At 37.5% G+C, this 26,872-nt stretch overlaps 1 protein-coding gene across 2 annotated transcripts in view; it reads left to right on the forward strand.

Moving 5' to 3' along the window:
• The window catches only part of LOC135466306 (uncharacterized), a 161,699-nt gene extending 137,809 nt beyond the window's left edge, over window positions 1-23,890 (forward strand). Inside the window, exons 15-22 of one of the 2 annotated variants that reach the window (XM_064743726.1) lie at window positions 10,523-10,673; window positions 11,425-11,448; window positions 11,905-11,915; window positions 14,736-14,881; window positions 16,094-16,182; window positions 17,789-17,840; window positions 20,906-21,043; window positions 23,600-23,890. In XM_064743726.1, coding sequence (XP_064599796.1) covers window positions 10,523-10,673; window positions 11,425-11,448; window positions 11,905-11,915; window positions 14,736-14,881; window positions 16,094-16,182; window positions 17,789-17,840; window positions 20,906-21,043; window positions 23,600-23,701 — 713 coding nt within the window. In that variant the 3' untranslated portion in view covers window positions 23,702-23,890. Of the gene's footprint in view, window positions 1-8,274; window positions 8,425-10,522; window positions 11,816-11,904; window positions 11,916-14,735; window positions 14,882-16,093; window positions 16,183-17,788; window positions 17,841-20,905; window positions 21,044-23,599 lie in introns of those variants that run through there. The other variant, XM_064743725.1, reaches the window with a different exon arrangement.
• The last annotated feature ends 2,982 nt before the right edge of the window (window positions 23,891-26,872 follow it).

Raw genomic sequence — 26,872 nt, forward strand, 5'->3', positions numbered from 1 at the left:
CCTAACACATGAGCTAGCTAGGGGAAGGTGTTCAAATGTTTTGGTGATTTGAGGTTATCCTAAATATATAATATTATCCTATTATAAACATCATTCGAGTCTTCATGTCAGATTTGAGGATATCTTAAAATACTCATAGTGAACTGAAACTGTAATCATACCTTTATATTAGCTGGTCTTACGAGGTAAGGAGAGGTGTTGAGAGAGGGGTATCAGATGCTGGTGGTGGCGGTGACAGTGTCGATGTCCAGTTTGGTTAAAAGTTTTGGCCAGTCATAGGCATACAGTGGCCACCCATAGTACACAGATAGCCAATGATCAGTAGCGATTTGCATATCAAAGACCAAGGAAGTCTTTTACCTCATTGCTCAACATTTTGCTCATCTGTTCACATGGTTGTAATTGCCACCCATAGTACAAGGACTGCCAGATGGAGTTTGTGATTTGCATATCAAAGACTTCTGCGCTAAATTTGTGCACTAACTCCCCACAAGGTTTGTTACCACCACTATGATTTACAACAGCATATCATGTGAAGTCACTGCTTTGCAATCCTTACGCATACGATAAACAGTCCTAGTTGTGACAGTATAATTATTTTGGTCTTTCTTGTTTATTTAATGACAAGATCTTAGCACTATATAATTACAGGATGATAACTGTGTTTGGCAGTATCAATCATTCTGCTTGTTTCTTGGCTTAGAGATCAAAAACCGAACTTTATGCGGTTTTACAAACTGCTCAATCAGGCAAGCCACTAGTATTCTCTGAATGCCTGGTCATAAATCGCATCATTTACAGGTTCAATTTAATCTTCGGCACCAAGCAGGTTATGTTTTTATTCATTTGTCTGCCTGTCAGCAACTTTACTGAAAGTGTTATGCAACAATTTGGATGAAATTTTTTGTACAGCTTACCAAGGGACAAGCACAGATGAATCAGGCCCAGATATCCACATATCATCATGCTAATTAATACTTCCAATGGTAATGTTAAATATGACACAAAATTCTTATTTTCTTTTAATTGATTTTTTGAACTGTATATATGTAGGCCGACGAAGCAATAAGAAACTGGTGCTTCAGTTTGATTGGAATTGAGTCAAAACCTTGCTGTCATAAAAATAGTAATAGTTAAACAGTTGGATTTTGGTTATTTGTCAGTTCTGAGGCTTTGATTGATATGGACTGTCATACTGTAGCTGGAGGTTTGTCAGAAGGCATTATTCCAAACCCATCTCTGTCTACAGCAATAAGTATAGTTTTTTGTTACAAGCACAGTATGTTACCTGAACACCTCCAGTGTGTGGTTAACCAGGACCTAAACTTGGCTTTAGTGATCAGCATGAAGACTGCTATAGGTGTGAGAACCAAAGTATCATCATTGGTTCTAACTGAATCATAGATTAAAGACCACCTAGATGTAAAGCCCCGTACAGACTATCCAACATCACTCAACTTTTGTTGACTCAACAAGAGTCGAGTTGAAGTTGAGTCAACAAGTTGAGTCATGTTGAGTAGTCTGGACTTGTTCTTCAGCTTCTTTCAACAACACTCAACACTATCCAACTTTGTTGAATGGGAAGTGTGCTTGTGTATGTTTTGTCAACAGGTTGAGTCATGTTGAGTGAAAGTAGCCAATCAGCAGGCGTGTGGAAATAACATGACTGTCGTAAGGCATGTGACCTGGGCAAAATGGTGGCACCAAATGAGAGAGAAACTGGTCTCACGATGAGACAGTTTCGTTGTACAGGAGTATGAAAAATACCCTTGCCTGTACAACACGCTCTCTAAAGATTACAAAGACAGGGACAAAAGACAATAATTGTGTCTCATGCATTGGAGAGAAAGATGGAAATTTCCCTCCATTTTATCCAAAGTTTCGTAAACAGAGCTCCGCACTCGACAACAGTGTTAGGCAATGTTGACCCATCTAATCTGTAGTGTGGACGGGACACTCAACTTACCTCAACAGCATTCAACTTGCTGTTGAGTCAGTGTTGGACAGTCTGGATGGGGCTTTAAAGGATTAGTTCTTACCTGTGATGCACACAGACATTTACGGTACCAAAGATGAACTCCCTACATGTAACTTTATACATAAATTAAGGCATAAACACTATTTTACAGTAAGTAGTTTTTCAAACATATGTTGATAATTTTGCAACGGTGGGTTTAGTGCATCAGTGTAAAAGAAATGATGGGTATGGTGTTGTACTGAAGCCTTGTTAATTAATGTGGTTTCCTACAGATAATAAACCTGACAAAAATTACAACCATTTGATTAAACACAAATAAGGATTGAAATTCAAAGGTAAATGTTGTAAACATTGGCGGAAATATTAATATGTAGAATAAGCTTTTGTATTGTTGTCGTTTCATTCACTTTTTCATTACTGGGAAATCATCGTGACCTGTATATGACCTGTGTACACGGCAGTCTCTGCACAAACGGATTCTCAGATTTCCTTAACAGATAATAAGGCTGTTTTAAAGTATATACATGTGCACAGAAGTACCGAGAAGGTATAGGTTGCCTACCTGATACATGTTAACTTTCCTCTCCACCCTTTACAATCAATATAGTAAAGACATCTACATATTCATTAAATGTGTGTGTCCATATAATTAGTGGTTTGGGAAGTTCAGGATGTATAACTACAAATGTAGCTGCATAAATACAAGATGTGACACAGGAATTGGCATGTGTGTGAGAGCCTTGTGAAATGTCCCATGTCCTCAAACCAAGCTTGTGTCATGAAAAACCATTCCTCTAACCCCTTCTCCACTAACAATGGCTAATGGACAACTTGGAAGATGATTCTGATCCTGTAGACTACATTAACCGCTAACAATCTATTCTGGATTCACTGATTGGCTGTGAGATGGTATTGCTGCATGGCACTGCCAGATCCTAACTCTCAAGATGATACCCGGTGACTGAATGGAAACAATGGAGTTCACCGTTAAAGTCCTGATTTTCTCATTGCTTCCCAGGAATGCACGATCTTGTGGCTCAGAGTCTAGGAGGAGAGTTCAAGTATTTCTACAAGATGACAAGCCCAACCAAAAAGAGCTATAGTGCTTTTGACCGTGTGTTTTGAGATAATTTCTCACTGCTGGAGTACATTATGTGATGTCTTGAACAGTTGTTGAGCATATTGGTTCCCCACTTCAGTGCTCATCATTGGATGATGTACATAGTGGCAGGACAGGGGTTTCCCATAACTCCCTCATGAATATGTGTCAAGCAAGTGCAAAAATAAAGGCTTTGCCAAAATGGCTTTATTTACATTTTACAGTTTTGATCAGAGAAGTTGGAAGAATTTGGTTTTGTGATGGAGTCTACGGCATGACGTTTTTTTGGGGAGCTGCATGAGTTTTTAGGCGAAATCTCTCATGCCCCCATTACTTGGTCATTAAGGAAAACCATGCTGTTGGATTGACAAAAAGTTCCACCTGGACAGTGTTTGTGGCCTAGCTAACAGTTGTCAAGGGAAGGATTCCTACAGATGAGGGAGGAATCTTCCAGAACAGCTTATACTTTATTCATGTTTGTAGGTTTCATGGAGTGCACCATGTAACTATTAGTCCATTCATAAACCTAGCAATTGTTCATTTTCATTTTTTTATTATAATAAGTCCTGTTGATCTGGAGTTAAAAAGTTTGTGGTGTGGTAATATAAACAAATTGTTGTGTTTGTACTGATAAGTCCTAAAACATGTATTTTTCTTCAGAGTAGATCTGATTTGTATTTTTGATAAAGTTCCAGTGTATATAACTACATAGCCATGATCAGTAGTGGCCTTTGATAATTAACTGTAAATACTGTAAATAATCCCCTTTTTTGGGGGTAATAGTGCAGGCACTATGACATTTGCTGTTGAAATCGAGTCACAACTATATGGTAAATTTATTGTAAAGAATGGCCAGAAGTGTAAGTATATATGTTATTCAGTTTCAAAGGAATGCCAACGGGTAAGCAATGATCCACATATATGATCATTTGTTGAGGATGTGATGGTTAAGTTAGTCAGGTAGAACATTCAATTTACCTATATAATGTGTCTGTGATTTCAGTAGCGATCAAATTTATCCTGTTCATAACCTTTTCACAACAGGCAGTGAGGCATTTGAGGTTTGAAGGGAAAAATGGATGATGCACAAGTTGATGTACTAACTTTAAAGTTGTTCATCTTTTGTAGCTTTAAATATTGTTGGGGGGAAAAAGTGTGCAACAACCAATTCCTTCAGAACAGTGTACATATGTAGTTTTTATCTCATAGCCTTGAAGTTCTGTTTTGTCGATCTGTATTTCGAGTTATTGAGACTACAAAATCCCCATAATACTTACATTATTGAACACAAACTGGCTCATGTATTTTGACCCAAACACAGCAGAGTATTTGGAGAGATAAACAGCTTGAAAGATTGAATACAACATAGAATGTGTTTTGTTTATACATCCAGTATAGGCATAATATAGGCAGCCCGGTATTACTATTGAGCAACTACATGTGTTTTACTGTACCTCATTCCCATAAGCCCGATTAAATAAACCTCATTCCATTGTGTTAACTTTACACCAACATGATTTTTGAATGTATAATAAGCTTTGTCTTTTAAAACACTGTTTTAACAAGCAAAACATGTTGTCCAGTTGATAGTGGTGTGTTTTAAGGTAGATTTCATTCAGATAATTGATGCAACATGATTTGAAAAAAAGGAAAATACCAATCTGTAGTGGCACACCTGTGGTTCAAGCCTGAATTATTTCCATCTAAATGGAGTTTACCTATATTAATGTACAGCTTATTTGCATTTTATTTGTTTATGTGTAGAAATACTCCAAATCCTCAACCTTTTGGCATATGAAAGAGCAAATTTTAGAGTGATTTATACACTCTTTAAATTTCATTTTGGATACAAAACTACACTGGTCGAGTTTTGGCCAACTGATAATTTTATCAGTCTACACAGAATAATGCCCTCGAAATATGCTTGAATAAACACCTCGCAAACTTGTGAAAAGGTCAAAGGATGACAGTAAAACATTATATTATAATTACGGAACACAGCATCAAAGTTATGGGTTGAGAATTAAAATCAGGTTAGCTTTTATACATTTCTATCCATTTAAAGTAATAATTTAATAACGAACATCATTTTTGTATTTGATGTATTTTTGCTTTTTTCTAAAATAATAATAATAATACATGTTCGTGTATTCTACATGGTACACTCATTCCTTTTCCCAAACTTATGCAAGAGCTTAACTAAATTGAGCAATTAAACACCTGGCCCTGCATACTCAACCATTTGATCATGTGTATATGATTAGTGGTTGTGAGTCTGGTTGTATGTTGTTGCCACCCTTTAAATCTTAATACAAGCTCTTGTGTTGCAACATTGATAACCAAACTTACATTTTTCTTATAGTTTGATTGACTTTCACAAGGAATCGTTACAGTGCTCCCTTCTGCACTTTTCAATTTGTCAAGCTGATAAATAAGTAAAAAGTTTTACCTGGCTGTGAAGCTGTTTTAAGCATGAAATACCGTACACTTGTAGTCGGAACTTGTTTCCAGTTCTGAGCTTCAGCAATTTTGATAGATAAAATGTTAAACGTAATACACATGTCCATCCATGCAGAGTCAGAAACCCTGGTGCAGCTCAATGACGCAGGAACCTCTCAACAGTGTGGTGATTGTGAGTTCAAGTCCAGCTCATGCTGGCTTCCTCTCGATTGTATGTGGGAAGGTCTGACTGCAACCTGCAGATGATCGTGAGTTTCCACCAAACTCCATCCAATTTCCTCCCACCATCGTGGTGGTTGCAGTAATATACGCAAAATATTCTTGAATACGGAGCAAAACATGAATCAAATAAATAAGTAAAGAAATAAATAAATGAGTCTGATCTGAACTTGAGTTTTGATTCTAATTATGAATTTGTCTTAATTTTATTGTCTTTATTTGATGCTTTTGAAAGACATATACATTGAATAAATTTGCATTTCATAGTTACTCATGGATGTCTTCCTTGTTATTGCTTGGCTGTACATATGTCACAGAGAATTCCACTGTTTGATGATGCGGTTAAGAGAACAGATTTGAGTACACACTTCCTGCATTCAACTTTACAGTGATGTGCAGCCATTCTTATCTATTCCTTTAATACATCTTTCAATTACAGCAGAAGTAACATCATAGCTGCCAGGTACATGTATGTGCATGTGGGGCCCATGTGTCTCATAGCTGCCAGGTACATGTATGTGCATGTGGGGCCCATGTGTTTCATAGCTGCCAGGTACATTTATGTGCATGTGGGGCCCATGTGTTTCATAGCTGCCAGATACATGTATGTGCATGTGGGGCCTATGTGTCTCATAGCTGCCAGATACATGTATGTTCATGTGGGGCCTATGTGTCTCATAGCTGCCAGATACATGTATGTGCATGTGGGGCCTATGTGTCTCATAGCTGCCAGATACATGTACAGTGTATGTACATATGGGGCATATGTGTCTCATAGCTGCCAGGTACATGTATGTTCATTTTGGGCCCATGTGTTTCATACCTGCTGGGTACATGTATGTGCATGTGGGGCCCATGTGTCTCATAGCTGCCAGGTACATGTATGTGGATGTGGGGCCTATGTGTCTCATTGCTGCCGGGTTACATGCATTTACAGCTGTACGTATGATCTGAGTCTGTCAGTGTGTTACATACTGAACATGTACGGTAATATAAATAGAGGTAATATACCCTGAGAGACTCTGTGTTGTGATGCAAATCACTGATGTAGAGATTGGGCTCAGCTGAAATGCAAGGCTTTTGTCAGCTTCATAAAATTGACCATGGTCAGATAATGTCAGATTTTAAGGGAAAGCTGACTGTTGAGAACTGCCTCTTACAAGTAAGTGCTGAGGCATATTGACCTATTATGCATAATGTTTAGGTTGGTCAGTACATGCATGATAAAGGGGTAACCATAATATCCAATATCCTTGATATAAGTTTACATCAAAAAACTAAGACATGAAACACATTTGGAACATCTTGATGCAGTGCCTGGATTAGATGACAATTCTGAAAAACTGTGAAAGCCCTAGAATATCAGAAGAAGAAAAATCAGGTCCTTGAAATCCCTAATAACAACCTGTATAGGGCCTTGAGAGGCCTTGAAAAGAGGCATAATAGATTAGTCTGACGTCAAAATGTCTGAATGAATATTTGAGCTTGTAAGAAGTAGATCGGTCTTCACTAGTTAACCATTCTTCTTTTTCAGATAATTATAACCATAATTCAACATGTTACTTGTATATGGTTATTATGGTGGTTTAATGTTTAATGATGGTGGTTTAATGTTTAATGATGGTGGTTTAATGTTTAATGATGGTGGTTTAGTATGTTATAGATTCTCCTGTATAAAGTTTGTGTCACCAGCAGTTTACAAATGTAGTGCTGGAAAAGAAAGTGAGAAACGAATCCTTTGATCTGATTATAGATCAGCTGAGATTCTGTTGCGGCCAAAAACTTCAAATTGTGTTCCTTTTTCATAGTTGCATGGTGGTGTTCTATTGCTCAGTATATACACATTTTATCCCAGGCCTCCGTACACATAGTACTTACGAAACCAATTTGGTGTATTTGGTGCCCGATGTCCATGTACATTCTTGCCGCGCTGAAAAATCGGCATTGATTGCAAAGCCAGGTATACAGTATTGCAGATGTGTGAGTACTGAAGGTAAAGCAACTGTGTAGCGTTTTAGATGACAGGTGCGTAAGAAGATCAGTGGCGGCCTGCATTACAGAGGTTACATGCTGATAGGCCACATCTCTCCATACATTGTATACAGCGTGGAGCAAAAGTCTGCACCCACAGGCAATTGTAGTTTATGCTAACAAACCAAGAACATTACAAGCACTAAAAGATAACATCACACAAGAAATTGAAACGTTAAGAGGGAATAACTCTATACTCCGAAATGTGCAAAGATCATGTGTCTCCTGTTGTAAGAAAGTGTTTGGAAGAAGGTGGAAGTCAGTTCGAACACTTATTGTAAACTGTAAATTCGTATATAGTAAATTGCCTATGGGTCCAGACTTTTGCTCCACCCTGCATAACAAGACATGAACAGGGTGCCAGTAGTTTCCTTGCAAGTGGAATTGAGTTTGTTGTCATTTCACCAGGGGAGAAAACTATTAAAGTCTCGTACACATGTTTTTGTGTTGTTCAACATACTTCATAAGCATTTTGATTGAATTCCAGCATCTGATACGCCAAGGAACTGGAGAAAAAAGCTCAATGCACGCATGAAAAGCTTTTCACTGGATACGCCAGATTCTCCCAAACAGTTATTGGGAATTGATGAAACTACGAAAAAGAAAAGCCATTCTTTTACAAACACTTGTGTTCCAGGTATAGAGTAGTTAATCTTTCTGTTGTGCACAGTCTTTGTTTTGTGATTTGTTTATAACCTTTTAAATTTCCTTTCTGTCAAATCACTTCTTTTCAGTTCACATGCTTTTTTTTATATGCTTTTCACACTGCTGTAATGTTAAAGAAGTAAAGACCTGTTAAACAGTTTGATGAAGGATTGTTTTGAAGCCTGCAGCATGCACATGGAAATCTTTGACAAATGTAAGTTACCATTTAAGTATCACTTAGTTTTCTTCCAAAGTACATGCATGGGCTTTTATAGAACTCATTTACATTTGTATTCTTTACTTCATGCACTATGTTGGAACACAATAACATTATTAGTTGCACTATTACACTGTTCACACCAGTTTTTTTCATTTTGTCATGAATTTTCAGTGTCAGAAACTCCCAAGAGTTGGAGAAAGAAACTGAACGCACGCCTCAAAAGTTTCTCTGTAGATGCTTATGATCACCCCATGAAGCCCTTAGCTTTTGATGAAGTTAAAAAGAAAAGCTCCTTTACAAATACTTGCCTAGGAGGTATAATTTTTTTTTCTTTGTGTTGTTACTCATTTTAAGGTGCATGCTTTCCAGACTTGAAGTATGCATGCCAATGCCTTGTTTGATCTTACCTGTCCATCATCTTATGTTTCTCAAGTTCTATGAATCATCTTATGTTTCTCAGGTTCTATGAATCATCGTATGTTTCTCAAGTTCTATGACTTGGATTATTGGGCATGTAAATGACAACTCTATTTCTATTCATTGATGAAAGAGCCACCTTGAATAAGTAAACTTTACAGCTTCATTACTATAAACTTAGTCCTCTCTTGGGAAATGCATGTTTTGTTTTTTTTGTCTTTTTCTTTTTACCAATTCTGACACCATTTTCAGGCATCTGCAATTTATACACTATAACAATTAACAGCTCTCTTTCAGATTTGTGTTGACTCTTCCACTATATACATGCTGTATGTCACCTCACAGAAGTTGTATATAACATACATATATATATATGTATATATATATATATGTATGTATGCAGGTGTACTTGCATGGTGAATTGCTATGTGCAAAGGTGTGACATTAAAATGTCCTTGTCCGCATTATGTATTTTCTACTCTCTCTGTCAAACGCTACCAACTCTCCTCAATTGTTCTTTGAAGTCAACTATGTTAGTGTTGGTGAGAAAAGTTGGCTGTTTTGTTGTTTCAGGTGTTGATATGGTAGCATGATATATTTATATTCTCTGTTCCGTTGTACTTGTAATATATTACATGTATCCCTCTCTAAGGACAAACCATGACAAACTGTAGTAATGAACCTTACAGGTAGTTGACTTGTTCACTTTGTCATCATGAAACTTTTACAAGAAACAAGAGGAACTTCTCTGAATGTTTTTGTACGTGGTGTGTGATTAACAGTGTTTAATTTGTCCTGTGCAGATTGGAAAGAAACTGATGTTTTGCTTTATACATTTATGTGTTGATTTGTATTGAGTCAGACCAGAGTTATGATGTGCTCCAGTGGATGTTTAATATCTGTTTATGCATAAGGAAAGGTACTGATGCAATTGAAGATATGTTTCCATGAAAGGTTGTTGCTTAACTGTATTCCAGTTCAATTCCATTACCCATATTACATTTATGTGTAATGCTGAGCGATATAATTTTGGTATGTCTGCTGTTTATATTATAGTAGAATCATGCGTTCACACATATAATGCAAACATGTTTATCTCGTGTGTTTTGTGAAAAAATACACAAAACTGTTCTTCTGGCACCTCAGAATGTTTTTTAACGAGTATTTTGGCCTTGTATATAGCCTTTAAACACCTCATATGATCATTTATATCACACAAAAGCTTGATTATCATATTTATGTAATACACGTGTGTGTACTTAAGGTGATTATGGTTATTCATGTAGGTAGTTTGTACTACAAGAGTCAAGAGGTTTAATCCGTAACATTTCTACTCGGATGACTGCAGGGATAGAGTAGACTAGTTGACTTGTATATGCTGCATTTGAAACATGTGTATGACTCATTTTACATGCGTATGACTCATGTTACATGTGTATGACTCATTTTACAGCCTCACACAGCCCAAAGACTCGGAGAAAGAAACTTAACGCGCGTATGAAAAGCTTCTCCCTGGACACACAAGAGCCTCCTAAGCAACTTCTTGCTATAGATGAAACGACCAAAAAGAAAAGCAGTTCCTTTACAAACACTTGTCTTGGAGGTATAGATTAATTTATATTCCCTTGCCGTTGTTAAGTCTTGACTCCTCTCTCTTCTACTTGATAGTGACCGATGTAATGGGAAACCCTAATGGTTTATTAAAGCTAAATACTGTATCAAAGCTCATTTTAATACAGATTTTAATTTTTTGACTACAAGCATATTTCCGGAGATATTTGGAATTTTTGTTTTCGTTTGATATTACTAGACCGGCTTGCTTTTCACTATTTGACGAGAAATGGAACTTCCAATAGGGTTTCCTGTTAATATAGTTAAAGCTCTTTGTATTATTGTAGTAAAATATACTGATATATCAAAAAGCCGAACAAGTAGGTAGTTAATTTTTACTTTTGTATAATTTGCGTAGAAAAGTGTTTCTTTGATCTCGTTTGCTTTGATTTGTTGTGTGCAGTGGCTGAAAAGAATGGATTTATACCAGTGCATGCTGATTGTGTTCTCCAGTTAATGACCCGTTAGAATAGCTTTATTGTGCTGCTTTATTTATCAGCTTGTAACATGATTTGAATATAAATACGGGGCTAGTTTGATTTTGAATGTATAAACAATGTGTAGATACATACATTTGATCTTCCCATATAGCTTCTAATTATGAACATATGCATGTTAGTTCCCTTAACTGTACTCAAGTTGTAGCTTGGCTTTAGTTCACCTTCGCAATCACATATCAGTTTGTCACTGAGACATTTATTTGCAAAAACCGTTTTACTCCCATTAGTTTGTTGCTTAAAGAATTGTTTTAAATAGTAGAATAGTCCCGTTCCCTTTTTCCCAATTGTTCTATGTTCCCAGAACCCCTAACCTTGTCTTTGTTTTTCCATCCTCTGCGTACCTGTTGTTACCACAGAACAAAACGGCGGATCACCTACCAGCCATACTTTATTTAGGTTTCTCTCCATTACTGGCCGTGCCAAAGCATTATGGTCGCAAGGTAGAATTTCTCTAATTTGCTGATTTTTTTTTTCATATTTCCTCATTGTTTATATCATGCACTTATATGTATATATGTACACCAAAATGTTGATATGTTGTGGTGTCAGTCATCTTCATAGTGTGTGGTTTTTAGAACTTCTGTAAGTTATTTGATGACTTGTATATGTGATGTGGAAAATAAAACAATTTGCTATTGGTCTGGTTTTGTGTACGTGTTGTGCTCTTGAGTATACTTTTGTAACTATAACATGGCAAAACAAAATGGATGCTGACTGCTGCAAGAGAGAACTGCTGTATTTGTTCAAAAATTTCAACGGGAATAGGTGCATCATAAAATGCTGATTTTGGTGTTGAAACTTAAAATTTTCCAGTAGGCTAACACTCTGCTACCAGTAAAACCGCTTAAAAACACTTTTCTATAAAGCTAGATCAACAGAACTTTCTTAATCTGGCAAAATGAGTGACTAAATTAAGCCATGGACAGTAATTGTAGGTTTAATAGATTAAATCAAGGCTGTAGCCAAAGCTGAAATATCAGCTCTGCATGCACATTTGTTAACTCTTAATAAAATTTTACCTATCATTATGTATATTTGTCCTCTGACAGCAGAACAGCGTTAATCATGTTTTCCATACATTTAACTATGTTCTTCCTCTTCATCCTTTGTCTGTGTATGTGATATGCAGATAGAACTGTCGTTATTCCTCCAGTACCAGCATCTGTATAGAAGTTCCTGTTTTAGTCACACACAGTGCAAGGGTTACTCCTTGTGGGTTGTGTAGTACATTGTTGTCTTTCTAATACTAACGTTGCACACGAGTGCTTTAGCCACTGGACAAACACAGCAGACGAAGCCTCATGTTAAATCCGAAATGGACAACACCACATAGAGTTCTCATGGCCCTAAACTTACTTACTTCTAAAATTACATTAAAGGCCATGCATGACAAATATAAAGCGAATCACACACTCTGTAGCGATCTGGACTAAACAATCATTTTTTTAACCCTCATTTTTATCCATTCTGAAAAAGTTTTTGTCTAGTTTACCTGCAGTTTTATGTGCTATAAAGTATAAACATTGAATATTCTGGATCACATGATAAACTTTATAAAATACAATACCTGCATCCTTAGAATTCCCAAGGAAAGACAAATAATTCATAAATTGCCAGGTTGATTCGAACATGGAGGTCGTCGTCATATGACTGAAAAATTGTTGAGTACGACGTTAAACCCCAAGCACTCACTCACTCGAATATGGAGGTATATATGCTGATATGATCTGAAGTTCTATTCAAGAGGCTTTTTTCCTAATTTTCTTGAAAATGATCCAAAGTAAATTTCAATATCCAATGCATATTTTTATCAAGGTGTCACATAATATATTCTTCTTCAAAGAAAGATATACGTCACTGTTTAAACAAAGGGTACTTCCGTTTAAAACTTTTATATCTATATTGTCTATTTTATAGCAGGAGACTTGTGAAAATAAGATATGGCAAAAATCTAGGTGAAAATAATGTTGATATGCAGTTCACATGTAGATTTTGTTTCACATACTGGTACATTTAAATATAAATTGTATTCATCTAAAGCATTTTTCAGGTGAAACACTTTGCTTTATTCTGATTTGAACCAATTTGGTGAAATATTCTTGAATATGATATTCAGCGTCAGCCATAGATGAATAATCCAGCTAAATCAGGATCTCAGGACCAAGCAGTTCAATTGTTTAACATTGCTTAATTCTTTACATTCATATAGCCACGAACAAATGTTGTATGTTTTTAACAAATTTTTACTCCTCGTCTTTTTCATCTATCTCTAATGTGTGTTCTTTATAGTTTGTTGTTTGAACAGTTTATAAAACATTTCAGTGTATTCATGTTGTATTTTGGTGAAGTATCAAATTTTTATAATGCTGTTAATTCCTTGTGTGATGCCATAAATTCTCTTGTTTAGAATCATTATGTCTGAAAACAAATCGTTACCTGACTTGAATCTTTAGAAAATGGCATAGCGTGATATGTGTTCTTGTGCAAATGGATTCAGCTTCAGGTTTTCATTAATACATCTGATGTGCTGCCCGTATAAAGGCTAGCATTAAATTTCACTGAAATTTTATCACCTCTGTATGAGGAAAGCAGTGATATGTCTTCAGTGATTTTTTGTGTCATACTCTCGAAAAGCTGTCGTTCCCATGCGCACGTTAAAATTTGGGGGAAACTTGAGGCCACTGTTGTGTGTGCTGGCATATGTCATCACAGACATTAGCAAAGATACTGGTTCCTGAAGTGGATTTTCAGATTTCTTTATATAGTTTTTAAGGCTGTTAAACTTTGTCAAGGATTTATGGACATGAATTGCTACTTCAAAACGGATGTTTATACGATGACGGGAATCCAGAGTAACACAACAAATAATATAACCGGAGATATTTGGGAAGAGGGGTGGAAATAGACCTAAACAGACATAGCCATTAATTTTGCTCTTGCATGCTTGCGAATTCAACTTCAAATTTGGAATTCTTACGAAATCATGGGAAGCTGCATTTGAGAGCAACCCCATGTTTGTATGGCTAAAAGGCAAACCAGGGTCTAGGTGACATAAGCTGAGATGGCTGCATTTTTGGTATATAGAGGTAACTTGCACCTGATCGATTGTTAACAGGGCGCCACTTTGGGTTTTCTCAATCTGTGTAATTTTGCTTACTTTGCTAAATGCAACATCACATAAATAAAAAAAAGGTATGATGTTTTTCTAATTTCACGTGGGATGCTTTATGGAGGCATATATACCTTTGGTCTGGTGTTGTCTCTCCATTTGAAAGATGGCAACCACCCATTACAGCTAGAGCTAGGTGTGGGATTGGCTATCCAGGCAAAATCAAGCAAGATCAGTAATATTGGAGCATAGACTGTAAACAAAAATTTCTGAGTGACGTTTTCTGTCAGTCTGAGAAAAGCCAATAATCCACCTCAATGCCATAACAAAATAAATAAATTCCCTAAACTAAGATATTTTAATTTTGTCAACTAATTAATCTTAACCAGTTTTGATGTACTAATGTAAAATACAATGCAAATATATGAATTTGTTGTACGTTCCAGCCCCCAGTAGTCCCACAGACTCCTCCTTATCTCAGTCTGTGAACAGGAAGAAGTTAGGGAAGAGGTCGAGCTCCCTGGAGATAGAAGAGAGCAAGCACCGCAGCCATTCCCCCTCCCCCAGGGACTCGCCCATCACACTCTCACCTGTAAGTCACACCTGCACATAGGTTAGTGTTTCAAGTTTTGGCCTGGGGCCTCGCTCATGCTCCATGAGGTCGCATGTTCAAATCCAGCTCTCTCCGCAACTTGAAGCTTGGAGAGGTTTGCCAGCTACCTGGCAAAGGGTTTCTTGCACCCATAAACCAGGCTACAGGTCATGTATTAAAATGAAAAATTCTTGAGGATGTCATTAAACAGCAGTCAAATAAATAGTTACATTGCCTTGCATAATAAAATTGCAGTGTGGATTTTAATACTGCTGACTTCATGTTCACTGGCCAGGTGTTCCAACAGATGGGAATTAATATGCAGTGTATTGATTATGTGGTGATTTGTGCAACTCTTTCAGGGAATGAAAACTGAAAAATACTCATCAAATTTATGAAACATTTGAAAGATGTGGACAAAAAGTGTTGTTTGCAGCCAATATTTTCCCTCATCAATGGATCTACATAGGCCTAAAGTTTTTTAGTTTACTGATGGGGTTTGCATTTGATCCAGTTATTCATAATCATCTATTAACTTGCAACACATTTTTTGCTATCAAACTTCAGTTTTTTTGTGTGATATGTTATGCCCTCAGTTTATGCAGAAGAATTTTGATCTGCCTAATATATTCCCAACCACTTGCGGGACGACTATTAGCAGTTCAAAGTGTACAGGTTTACTACACCATACAGTTCATACAGGTATTCGGTAACAGCCTCTGTCAACATATCATGGAGTGTAACAGTTCAACAGATCAAGTATGTCAACATGTCAGGGGGCCTCCGTGGCTCAGTTGGTTGGCACGCTAGCACAGCGTAATGACCCAGGAGTCTCTCACCAATGCGGTCGCTTTGAGTTCAAGTCCAGCTCATGCTGGCTTCCTCTCCGACCATAAGTGGGACGGTCTGTCAGCAACCTGCCGATGGTCGTGGGTTTCTCCTGGGCTGTGCCCGGTTTTCACCCACCATAATGCTGGACGCCGTCGTATAAGAAATATTCTTAAGTATGGCATGAAAACAACAATCAAATCAATCAGCTTCAGTACAGGTATATAGAAGACCACTATCCTGCATGGTCTATACTATGGGAGACAACTCTAGAGTGGACCTGCTTGAACTAAAATATGATGACAATGTGCAGATAGCATTACTCTTTGTCCATGTTTTGTAGTAATATCTCATGTTTGTTGGCTTATGCGTTTTTGTTTACAGAGAAGCCAAAAAAAGCTGGAGAAACAAAAGGAAATCTATGTTGTGTTGTATCATTTTAGAGGAAAAGAAAAAGATGATTTAGATCTGAGGTAAGATTCACAGGGTAGATAATAGTAGGTAAAAATGTGTACATCAGATTAACCCGGGCCAGCATGCTAGATCAGCTTCAGAGTGGTTCGGAGCACAACGTAGAGATGTGCAATGACATTGTTGGAAGATATAGGTATTACCCTATAGCTGAAGTTGAGTACGGAGTAAAACACCCACAACGTAGAGATGTGCAAGTGACATTGTTGGAAGATATAGGTGTTACCCTTTAGCTGAAGTTGAGTAAGGAGTAAAACACCCACAACGTAGAGATGTGCAAGTGACATTGTTGGAAGATATAGGTATTACCCTATAGCTGAAGTTGAGTAAGGAGTAAAACACCCACAACGTAGAGATGTGCAATGACATTGTTGGTAGATAGATATAGGTATTACCCTTTAGCTGAAGTTGAGTAAGGAGTAAAACACCCACAACGTAGAGATGTGCAAGTGACATTGTTGGAAGATATAGGTATTACCCTATAGCTGAAGTTGAGTAAGGAGTAAAACACCCACAACGTAGAGATGTGCAAGTGACATTGTTGGAAGATATAGGTATTACCCTATAGCTGAAGTTGAGTAAGGTGTAAGACACCCACAACGTAGAGATGTGCAAGTGACATTGTTGGAAGATATAGGTAATACCCTATAGCTGAAGTTGAGTACGGAGTAAAACACTCACGACGTAGAGATGTGCAAGTGACATTGTTGGAATATATAGGTATTACCCTATAGCTGAAGTTGAGTACGGAGTAAAACACCCACGACGTAGAGATGTGCAAGTGACATTGTTGAAAGATATAGGCATTACGTACCCTATAGCTGAAGATGAGTATGGTGTAAAACACCAATCAAATAAATAAATATAGCTGAAGTCATAGTTCTTGCATCCTCAATAAGTCACAGTCATTGATCTACCTTTAGTCATTTTAAAGGGATTAACGATGCTTACTTTCTGATTAATTTGTGATGATCCCATAATGCTGTTGTGCACTAACTCGTAGAATTGTCTACTTTCCTTCATATTGCCACCATGTTAAGTTTGGGAAAAGATTGCAGACCTTAAAGTAAAAGAAAGCTAAAATGTGAAGTAAGGTAGTACTGAAAACTATACATGAAAAAGTTTGCAATGAGCCTCTTACCAATGCTGTCACTGCGAGTGTACCAGCTCATGCTGACCTCCTCTACAGTCGTAGGTGGGAAGGTCTACTAGCAACCTTGAAGTGGTTTTCTCCTGCCATAATGCTGGCAGCAGTTGATAAAGTGAAATATTCCTGAGTATGGCACTATATAACAATTACATAATTAAATAAAGCTTAGGCTAACTCCTTCAGCCGCAACTTTTAGTGGGGTAAATGACAATGGGCGTGGTTTACTCCAAGTAATCCTGTTGTCTCCACCCATAAACCTTACCACCATCTTAAAAAAGAAAAATTTGTAATGTTAGACCCATTGTACGAAATAAATTAGTAAGATTAGTAATGAAGAGACGCACTGCAATTTTCTGTTGCGTGAATGATTTTGATCTAAAGATGAATTTTCTCCTGTAGAATACTGTAATTTGAATGCCATGTGTATAGGTGACCATGTTTGGCTGCTAAACTTTCAGGGCTGGCTGGAGGATCAGCGTGATGGATTCCTCAGACCCGGATTGGTGGAAGGTGAGTCAGTAATTATGGGCAGGCAGAGTACTAGGTGGGGGTGCATCATGTACCATCAGAATGACCCCTAAATCTCGGTCACTCTGGCCTGCAGCTAGGGTACATGGACCTGCAGGGGAAACCTGTCCAAATAGGGAAGTTGTGAGTTTGAGCTCTTTTATGGCTGAAGTTAAAACAAGCCCTACTGTACCGTATGTTAGGTTACTGTTTTTCATTACATTTATGGCTGCCTGAAGAAAAGTTTCAAGAATTGCTTTTTAGCAGTGGCTTTGGAAACATTGTGGAGACAGTCAAGGTGCTATGGGTTCAGAGGGGCCGGTGCCCTGCGCTGTCAGCCCAACCATATCAAAAATACACCGGAGTTAATGTTAAAAATCCACCTCACTGTTTTGAATTGGATGTTAAACGTTTCTTTAATTCGTTTGAACAGATTTATATTATGCATTGTAATTTTAATGGTGAGATATTTTAATCTGAGGATTATCTTGTAGTTATTGAAAGTTGGTATCTGAAATTTTTGTAATTTACAAAATGGGGCAATGTAGCTCAGCATTCTAATTGAGTGAAAACATGCATGTCTGTTACTTCCTCGCTAAGGTCTCTTATCCATCTGCAAAACTCATTGTAGTATTTGCCCTATTTTTAAGGCAATAATACTTTTTCACTTTATTCGCATGCGCTTTTTTGAGTTAATATTTTATAGGCGATCTGATGACTAACTTCTTAAAACATGCTCAAAGCCATGTACAGTTATATTGGATCCAAGAGCATCTGGCCAGGGGGCCTTGGTGCTTTGGTGCCTTGGTGCCCCTGGCCTCATTGGTTGAGATATCTGTCTCCTCACTTTCATTTGCTAAACCCTTGTTTAGAGTTGACAAATGGTGAAGAAAATTGAGAAGCTGAAAGTTTATGAACATAGGAAGTTCCTGAAACAAAAAAGAGATGCCATTTATGCCTCCAGAACACAGCAAGGCAGGCGATCAGTACATTATTGTCAAGGAAACTTGCCCAACATGATACAATAGGATTCTTTGTACCTTTACTAAAGAAAGACTTCGGACTCGAAACTCCCCTGTTGTCCCATGTATGCATCAGTCAAAGTCTGTGCTCTATACATGCACAATTAGACCACACCTACAGCTTTCACAGTCACATCCTCACCAGTCACAGTCACATCTACCGCAGTCATAATCACATCTGCACCACTTACAGTCACATCTGGGGGCCTTCGTGGCTCATTTAGTTAGCGTGCTAGTGCAGCGTTATGACCCAGGAGCCTCTCACCAATGCAGTCGCTGTGAGTACACCTCTTGCTGGCTTTTTCTCCGGTCATACGTGGGAAGGTCTTCCAGCAACCTACGGACGGTCGTGAGTTTCCCCCAGGGTCTGGCTGGTTTCCACCCATCATAATGCTGGCCGCCGTCGTATAAGGGAAATGTTCTTGAGTACGGCGTAAAACACCAATCAAATAAATAAATAAATACAGTCATATCTACACCAGTCACAGTCACATCCACACCAGCCACAGTCAGTCACATCTGCACCAGCCACAGTCACATCTGCACCAGTCAGAGTCACATCCTACCAGTTACAGCCATGTCTGCCCTGATCACGATCGCTGTTTAAACTACATCACTATTCAAGTTATAGTCACATCCCAAAACAGTGTAACCAGTTCATAGCTACATCCACCAAAGTAGATATCTGCTTGGCCAGCAGTTAAAATCGCATCCAAACTATTCATATCCATTTTCAAAATAATCATAGCTACACCTACGATGTAAGACCCCAGGCACATACACACTTACACACACATATACATACATGATGTACAGCAGTTATAGTGCCTTCCATATCACTCATTGCAAACTACATTGTAGGCCATTTATAGTTGCACCCAAAGCAGTTATAACCACATCCAATATAGCTATGTTTAAAACCGTTTTATGAATAAAGTATAGTTAGTCACATCTACAGCAATTATAGCCACATCCAAATCAGTTATAGTCCTATCTAAACTAGTCATGGCCGTATCCAAATCAGTTATAGTTCTATCCAAATTAGTTATAGTCCTATCCAAATCAGTTATAGTCCTATCCAAATGAGTTATAGTTCTATCCAAATGAGTTATAGTCCTATCCAAATTAGTTATAGTTCTATCCAAATTAGTCATAGCCATATCCAAATTAGTTATAGTCCTATCCAAATCAGTTATAGTTCTATCCAAATTAGTTATAGTTCTATCCAAATTAGTTATAGTCCTATCCAAATTAGTTATAGTCCTATCCAAATCAGTTATAGTTCTATCCAAATGAGTTATAATTCTATCCAAATGAGTTATAGTCCTATCCTAATTAGTTATAGTCATATCCAAATGAGTTATAGTCCTATTCAAATTAGTTATAGCCTTATCCAAATTAGTTATAGCCTTATCCAAATTAGTTATAGTCCTATCCAAATTAGTTATAGTCCTATCCAAATGAGTTATAGTTCTATCCAAATGAGTTATAGTTCTATCCAAATGAGTTATAGTTCTATCCAAATTAGTTATAGTCATATCCAAATGAGTTATAGTCCTATTCAAATTAGTTATAGCCTTATCCAAATTAGTTATAGCCTTATCCAAATTAGTTATAGTCATATCCAAATCAGTTATAGTCCTATCCAAATGAGTTATAGTTCTATCCAAATGAGTTATAGCCTTATCCATATCAGTTGTAGTCCTATCCATATCAGTTGTAGTCCTATCCATATCAGTTGTAGTCCTATCCATATCAGTTGTAGTCCTATCCAAATTAGTTATAGTCCTATCCATATCAGTTGTAGTCCTATCCATATCAGTTGTAGTCCTATCCATATCAGTTGTAGTCCTATCCAAATTAGTTATAGTCCTATCCATATCAGTTGTAGTCCTATCCAAATCAGTTATGTTCTCATACAGGTAAACCATCTTACACAAATGTGCTAGAACTTTATATCTGCGTATTGAATGTTTTTAATTTAGTGTATTTTTCTTCATCAAAAATTCATGTATATTTATGGCATGTTTCTCAACCCATTTCTAGGGTCGACACAACAACAAAACTGGTTACTTCCCTGCGACGTATGTGATCCGCCTGAATCCAGGACAAAGAGTGTTCCAAGTCACCCATGCCATGCACCTCAGTGAAGGCGACAACGGTCTACGCCTGCACAAAGACCAGGTGCTCTGCCAAATACTTTATATAGATGTACATTTGTACCAACTAATTCTGTTAATGGCTATCGTAATTCTTCTAAAATTTGGGACAGATATTATTAGTATTGAAAGTAGAATATAACATTTCTTTATCAGCCTTTTGGAAAAGTAAAGATATTAGTATGTTGTTCATTAGATGGGCTAAGCATGTGGGAAAAAAGAAACTCAATATTCCTGTTATAATCACATGTATATATTGGCTAAAATGAGCATTTTGATTATTTATTTATTTATTGGTGTTTTTACGCTGTACTCAAAAACATTTCACTTATATGACCAGCTGGGTAATGCCATTCCCAGGCTGCTTGCAGACCTTCGCAGGTTATTACAACAAGGAGAGGAAGGCAGCGTGAAATCGACCTGAACTCATTTCCTGAGTCATTGTGCTGCATTAGCACCCTAACCGCTTTGTTTTGTGCATGGCATTTTGTGTTTTTTGGATAATATGAAGTTACCTCCAATAACATATCCTAGAGGTATAGATTCCTCACTGTTTTATTACTCAAGACCGGTGTGTGGTTTGTTATAGCTCTTGCTGCATGGTTTAATAGATGTAAGAAGAGTTACACTGTTTTAACTGTAAGCCATTTACCTTTCTCAAACCTATGCAGATGCGGGTAAACCATTCCAAAGTGTCACTCAGGAACTGTAGACTAAATCATTGCAGTATGTCCCACACATTGGTTATATGTGTTCAATCTGTCTGTAATGTGGTGGTGTCATAGAATTTTTGGGGCAGGGAGTGAGATGTAACGGCACATCATCATGAGTCATTTTGGGTGGTGGGACGTGGGTTGGAGCTGTGTCAGGATTATGGCGTGTTTTTTAATTAATAAGGTGTAACTGATTGTGATCGTGACAAGCTGTCAATGAGGTGAATCATGTGGCAAGCTGTCAATGAGGTGAATCATGTGGTAAGCTGTCAGTGAGGTGAATCATGTGGCAAGCTGTCTCTGAGGTGAATCATGTGGCAAGCTGTCAGTGAGGTGAATCATGTGGCAAGCTGTCTCTGAGGTGAATCATGTGGCAAGCTGTCAATGAGGTGAATCATGTGGCAAGCTGTCTCTGAGGTGAATCATGTGGTAAGCTGTCAGTGAGGTGAATCATGTGGCAAGCTGTCAATGAGGTGAATCATGTGGTAAGCTGTCACTGAGGTGAATCGTGTGGCAAGCTGTCAATGAGGTGAATCATGTGGTAAGCTGTCAGTGAGGTGAATCGTGTGGCAAGCTGTCAATGAGGTGAATCATGTGGTAAGCTGTCTCTGAGGTGAATCATGTGGTAAGCTGCCAGTTAGGTGAATCATGTGGTAAGCTGCCAGTGAGGTGAATCGTGTGGCAAGCTGTCAATGAGGTGAATCATGTGGTAAGCTGTCTCTGAGGTGAATCGTGTGGCCAGCTGTCAGGGAGGCGAATCATGTGGTAAGCTGTCAGTGAGGTGAATCATGTGGCCAGCTGTCAGTGAGGTGAATCATGTGGCCAGCTGTCAGGTGAATCATGTGGTAAGCTGTCAGTGAGGTGAATCGTGTGGCAAGCTGTCACTGAGGTGAATCATGTGGTGAGCTGTCACTGAGGTGAATCATGAGGTAAGCTGTCAGTGAGGTGAACTATGTGGCCAGCTGTCACTGAGGTGAATCATGTGGCACAGGATAAGCAAGGAACCATTGAAAAGCTTGATCAAATTGCTGTTAACAGAAGCAATTTTTGCTTTGTTTGTTGAGAATGGCTCTGCTGCAATGATGTCAAACTGTTCTCGAGTTAGGGAGAAAGCTCCACTGTTTTCGCATGTGACACACAGATGGTCAGTTGGGACCTAAAGGCTTCGCTCACACTGCAAAAGTTACTCACATGACCAATTAGACCCTGAAGACTCCACTCTTGTAATTACTGCAATACTGACTCACATGACCAAAGCGGACCCTAAAGACTCCACTTTTGTAATTACTGGAATAATTAGCAGGACTAATTGGACCCTAAAAATTTGACTTGTAATTACTGCAAAATTGAGACACATGACATATTGGGCCTTAAAACTTGACTCTTGTTATTACTGCAAAAGTGAGACACGTTACCAACTGGACCCTAAAAACTTCACTCTTGTAATTACCGCAAAAGTGACACATTCAAGTAAATCAAGGTGTTGATGTTGATATCACTAACTTGGTTTAAATGAAGATGGGTTCCAACCAACTTCTGAAACAATTTTATTGATGAATGCTGATGTTATAGTTCCGCGTGAAATGTGGGTGTTGATGTTAACCCTAAAAAAAAACATACATGTGTCGCACAGGCTCCATAGGTCATATTATCTAGTGGTAGCAGTGGTATAAAGCAAGTGTGGGCAGTGCACATGCTCTGTGAAGGAGTATGCAATATGATGTGGTTAACTGAAGGTTACAGGTGTAAATGTTGGTCTGTAGTAACTTGACAAAGGTGCATGGTTCACCCCGGTATCCTCCAACAGTAACACTGACAGCCGTGATGTTAAACAACAAATAAATAAATAAATGTTGGTTTATTTTCAGATTGTTATCCAGGCAGGGGATGAGGAACATGGGATGATTCAGGTGATGGCTGCCAACAAGAAACAGGCCATGTGTCCTCTGAAATACCTTCAGGAAGTTTGATATAGCGTACAACCAGCAAAACATTGCACGCTTAGGTTATCCGTTATAAAGACATGTTTGTGAATTGTGCAGATGTACATATTTATGACATGGCTTCCTATACACATACAGAAACATAAGCAAATCCCAAACTGTGCAATATGTTGTTTTGAATTTACCTACAGTATCGTAGTCCATAAAGTTATTCATCTGGAACAAATAACAAAATAGCTGTTCGTATACATGTACGGGATTTAATTTTCATCAACTAATCAGAATTTCTTATAAGGTGTTATACTCAATTCAATCAAATAAATAATATAAAATTTCTTACTGCAAATCTTCTTCATATGTATTCAACCTTTAAGCTTTAAAATTTATATGGAAAAAAAAATTGATGGAAAAAGAGTTATAACTATGATAAAGGATCTTTTAATGGGTATCATTATTGAGGGGTGAGGGGCCTTTGGACTGGAATTATTTTGAAAGTATTCAGATTTTGATAAAATCCATTGGAGGAAGAGGGGCTGATGTCTAATTTGTATGAGATAATTCTCTGTAATCAGTTGGATTGGTTGTGATTGTAGTATTCTAGTAGTTCTTTTCTTCACCAGACAAGATGGTCTTGGGAACTTGAAAACCATAACATGGTTTTGTATACTGCAGCTATGTACACAGGTTGTGATTCTTGCTAAAATCCTCCTGTAAATTTGCAGACCAACTTGTCTACCTTTTGTCTACCTCTGGTTATTGTCAGTAATTGTAAATATCATTTTTAATATATATTTATTCATATACAGGTGTATATAATAGCCAGTTGAATCCGAGTTAACGCATAAGCATGTGTATCTCAGTATATACTCGCTATGCTTTTTATTTTTTCATTTTTAATGCACATTATTTAGCCTCATTTGCATTCTGGCACAGCTGTATTAATAGTCAAGTAAAATAAAACCCTAACCCTAAAAATATAACAAATTGCAAATCTGAATTATCCATTTAAACAGCAAACTAAGAGATAATCTCTATAAGCATAACAGTGGGTATGAAGATTTTAAGTGATTAAATCAAATGTTTGAAAATTGAATTTGATTTTGTAGTAGGCTATTAGATGTACATGTTGAAAATATTTTAAAAATGTATATTTGTGTAAATATAAATAGCCATATGCTACTTACATGTATATACACCTATATCATTACACCAAGTGCTTTCTTACACTGAAAAGTTTATCCCCGTGTTGAAGCTGAACATTAGCGTACATGTATACATGGACTTGTATATATACTGACTGTATATTATTTTTGACTTCCTGTAGATGTAGAAAATGCACACATATGAACATCTTAGTATTACATTCACAAGAATAAGTTTTCACACTTTCCTTGTATGGCTAATTGTGTGTGTTTGTGTGTGTAGCTCATGCTGTTTTTTTTCATTTAGGCTGATTTGGATATAATTGCTAGGTATACAATACATGATTAGGTGCGGTTACACTAGGTAAACCTGGGGGCTAGAGGCTGGCTTTGGGACGTGCATGGACATTTATGCCAGCAAAAAAAGGTGAACTAACTTTAGCCAGCTCAATATAAAAACATTTTCTGATCTGCCAATTTTGGTGGCCTCAGCTAAAAGGGCTTGTTTTAGTTCATGATTTCATGTAAACACAAAAGGGCAATTGCTGACACCATGACAGAAGCAAACAGGTACTAGAACACTTGATTTCACAGGTGTGAATTTGCTTCCCCAGTACGCAAATCAAATCTTAGATTTACCCACGGGGCTGTTATAGTCTGTTTCTAATGTAACTTGCAGGCAATATCCAGCTGTCTGTAAACTCGGCCACACCCACTATCATCAAAATGGCCTTTATTCCTTGATGTGTACATGTAACACCACCTTTTCTTTATGCCCTTTATATTGGACATCCATATTCCTGCAAGGAAAATGAAGTTAGCATACTTTTTCTATTTCACAGTGTTTGAAGTTCATAGCTTGTTTTCTAGACAAAGATTTCATCGCCTTGGGTAACGGTATAATCATATTCTAAACAAGCCGGGTATGTCCGGTATGTTTGACAGAGCGACAACAGTTACCTAAACTATGGTCGGCTCTACTACAATACACTGTTACTGACACTGACAGGTTTGAAATTGTTTTCATGTTTTGGTATAATATAACCTTAATAAATGAAATTTGTTTTATTTTCATCGCGGTTATATGATCTCAAGAAAGTAGATGGCTCCAAAGTCTGATATTAGGAAATTCGGTTTTAAAAAATGAATTAATGTAGCCGTAGGTTTTGTTACTGCATGGAGTTTGTTCTGACGGTATGGTGTGCAGTTATTGTAAAACAACTTAGTCTCCACACCTATTGTCCAGCATACCACTTGTTTTTTAATACTTTTGAGATCACCTGAGACAATGACTTCTTGGTGTGAAAAACTGTGAAGCTTTTGGAGTTTAACATTATGAATTAGAAAAAGTATTTTAACTGCATTTTCTTTGCAATGATATGGACGTCCAACATTTCTATTTGTAGACAAAAGGCAATCTTGGTAGTGAGTTGGGATGATTTTACTGATAACTTGAATGAGTCTTCGGAACAAGTTTGAAGAAACGGACTGTAGCGGTGTACACACCAGACATTGGCGAGCTCAACAGAGCTGGTTCCAACCTGGCCTTTCAGAGCTCGGCAATTTAACACTAATGTAACCACAGCTATAGTAAATACTTAGGCAGTGTAAACAGTATGTTGAAATCACAGGATGATAGGGGCTGATTCTTACCATTTGTATCTTCTTAATTCACATGCATGGATGTTATGATGGGAGTAGAGTAGTCAGCTCTCGTTTATGATGACACACTCATTTAATGTCCATCAGTGACAGTTTCATCGATTTGCCTCTCTTACACTGTGATGACTCTGGATCGATGATTAGGTTTGTCTTTTGATGATATCCTTTGAACGTCTGGGACCAGTCATTTGTGACTATGGCATCACGTCACACCTAAACATTCCTCGCTGTAAACTTCAAAATCATCAAGTCTACGGCAACACTGCAAAAATATGTACATATACATCAGTGTGTTACCATAATTGATATCATGAGGTTGAACATTAATTAGAGGCTGACCTTGCAGTCTTGGCAGGTACTTGTTTAGAGATTACATTTTGGTTCATACGTATCA

This window comes from Liolophura sinensis, chromosome 6 (assembly GCF_032854445.1).
Source record: "Liolophura sinensis isolate JHLJ2023 chromosome 6, CUHK_Ljap_v2, whole genome shotgun sequence".
Classification (NCBI taxonomy): domain Eukaryota; kingdom Metazoa; phylum Mollusca; class Polyplacophora; order Chitonida; family Chitonidae; genus Liolophura; species Liolophura sinensis.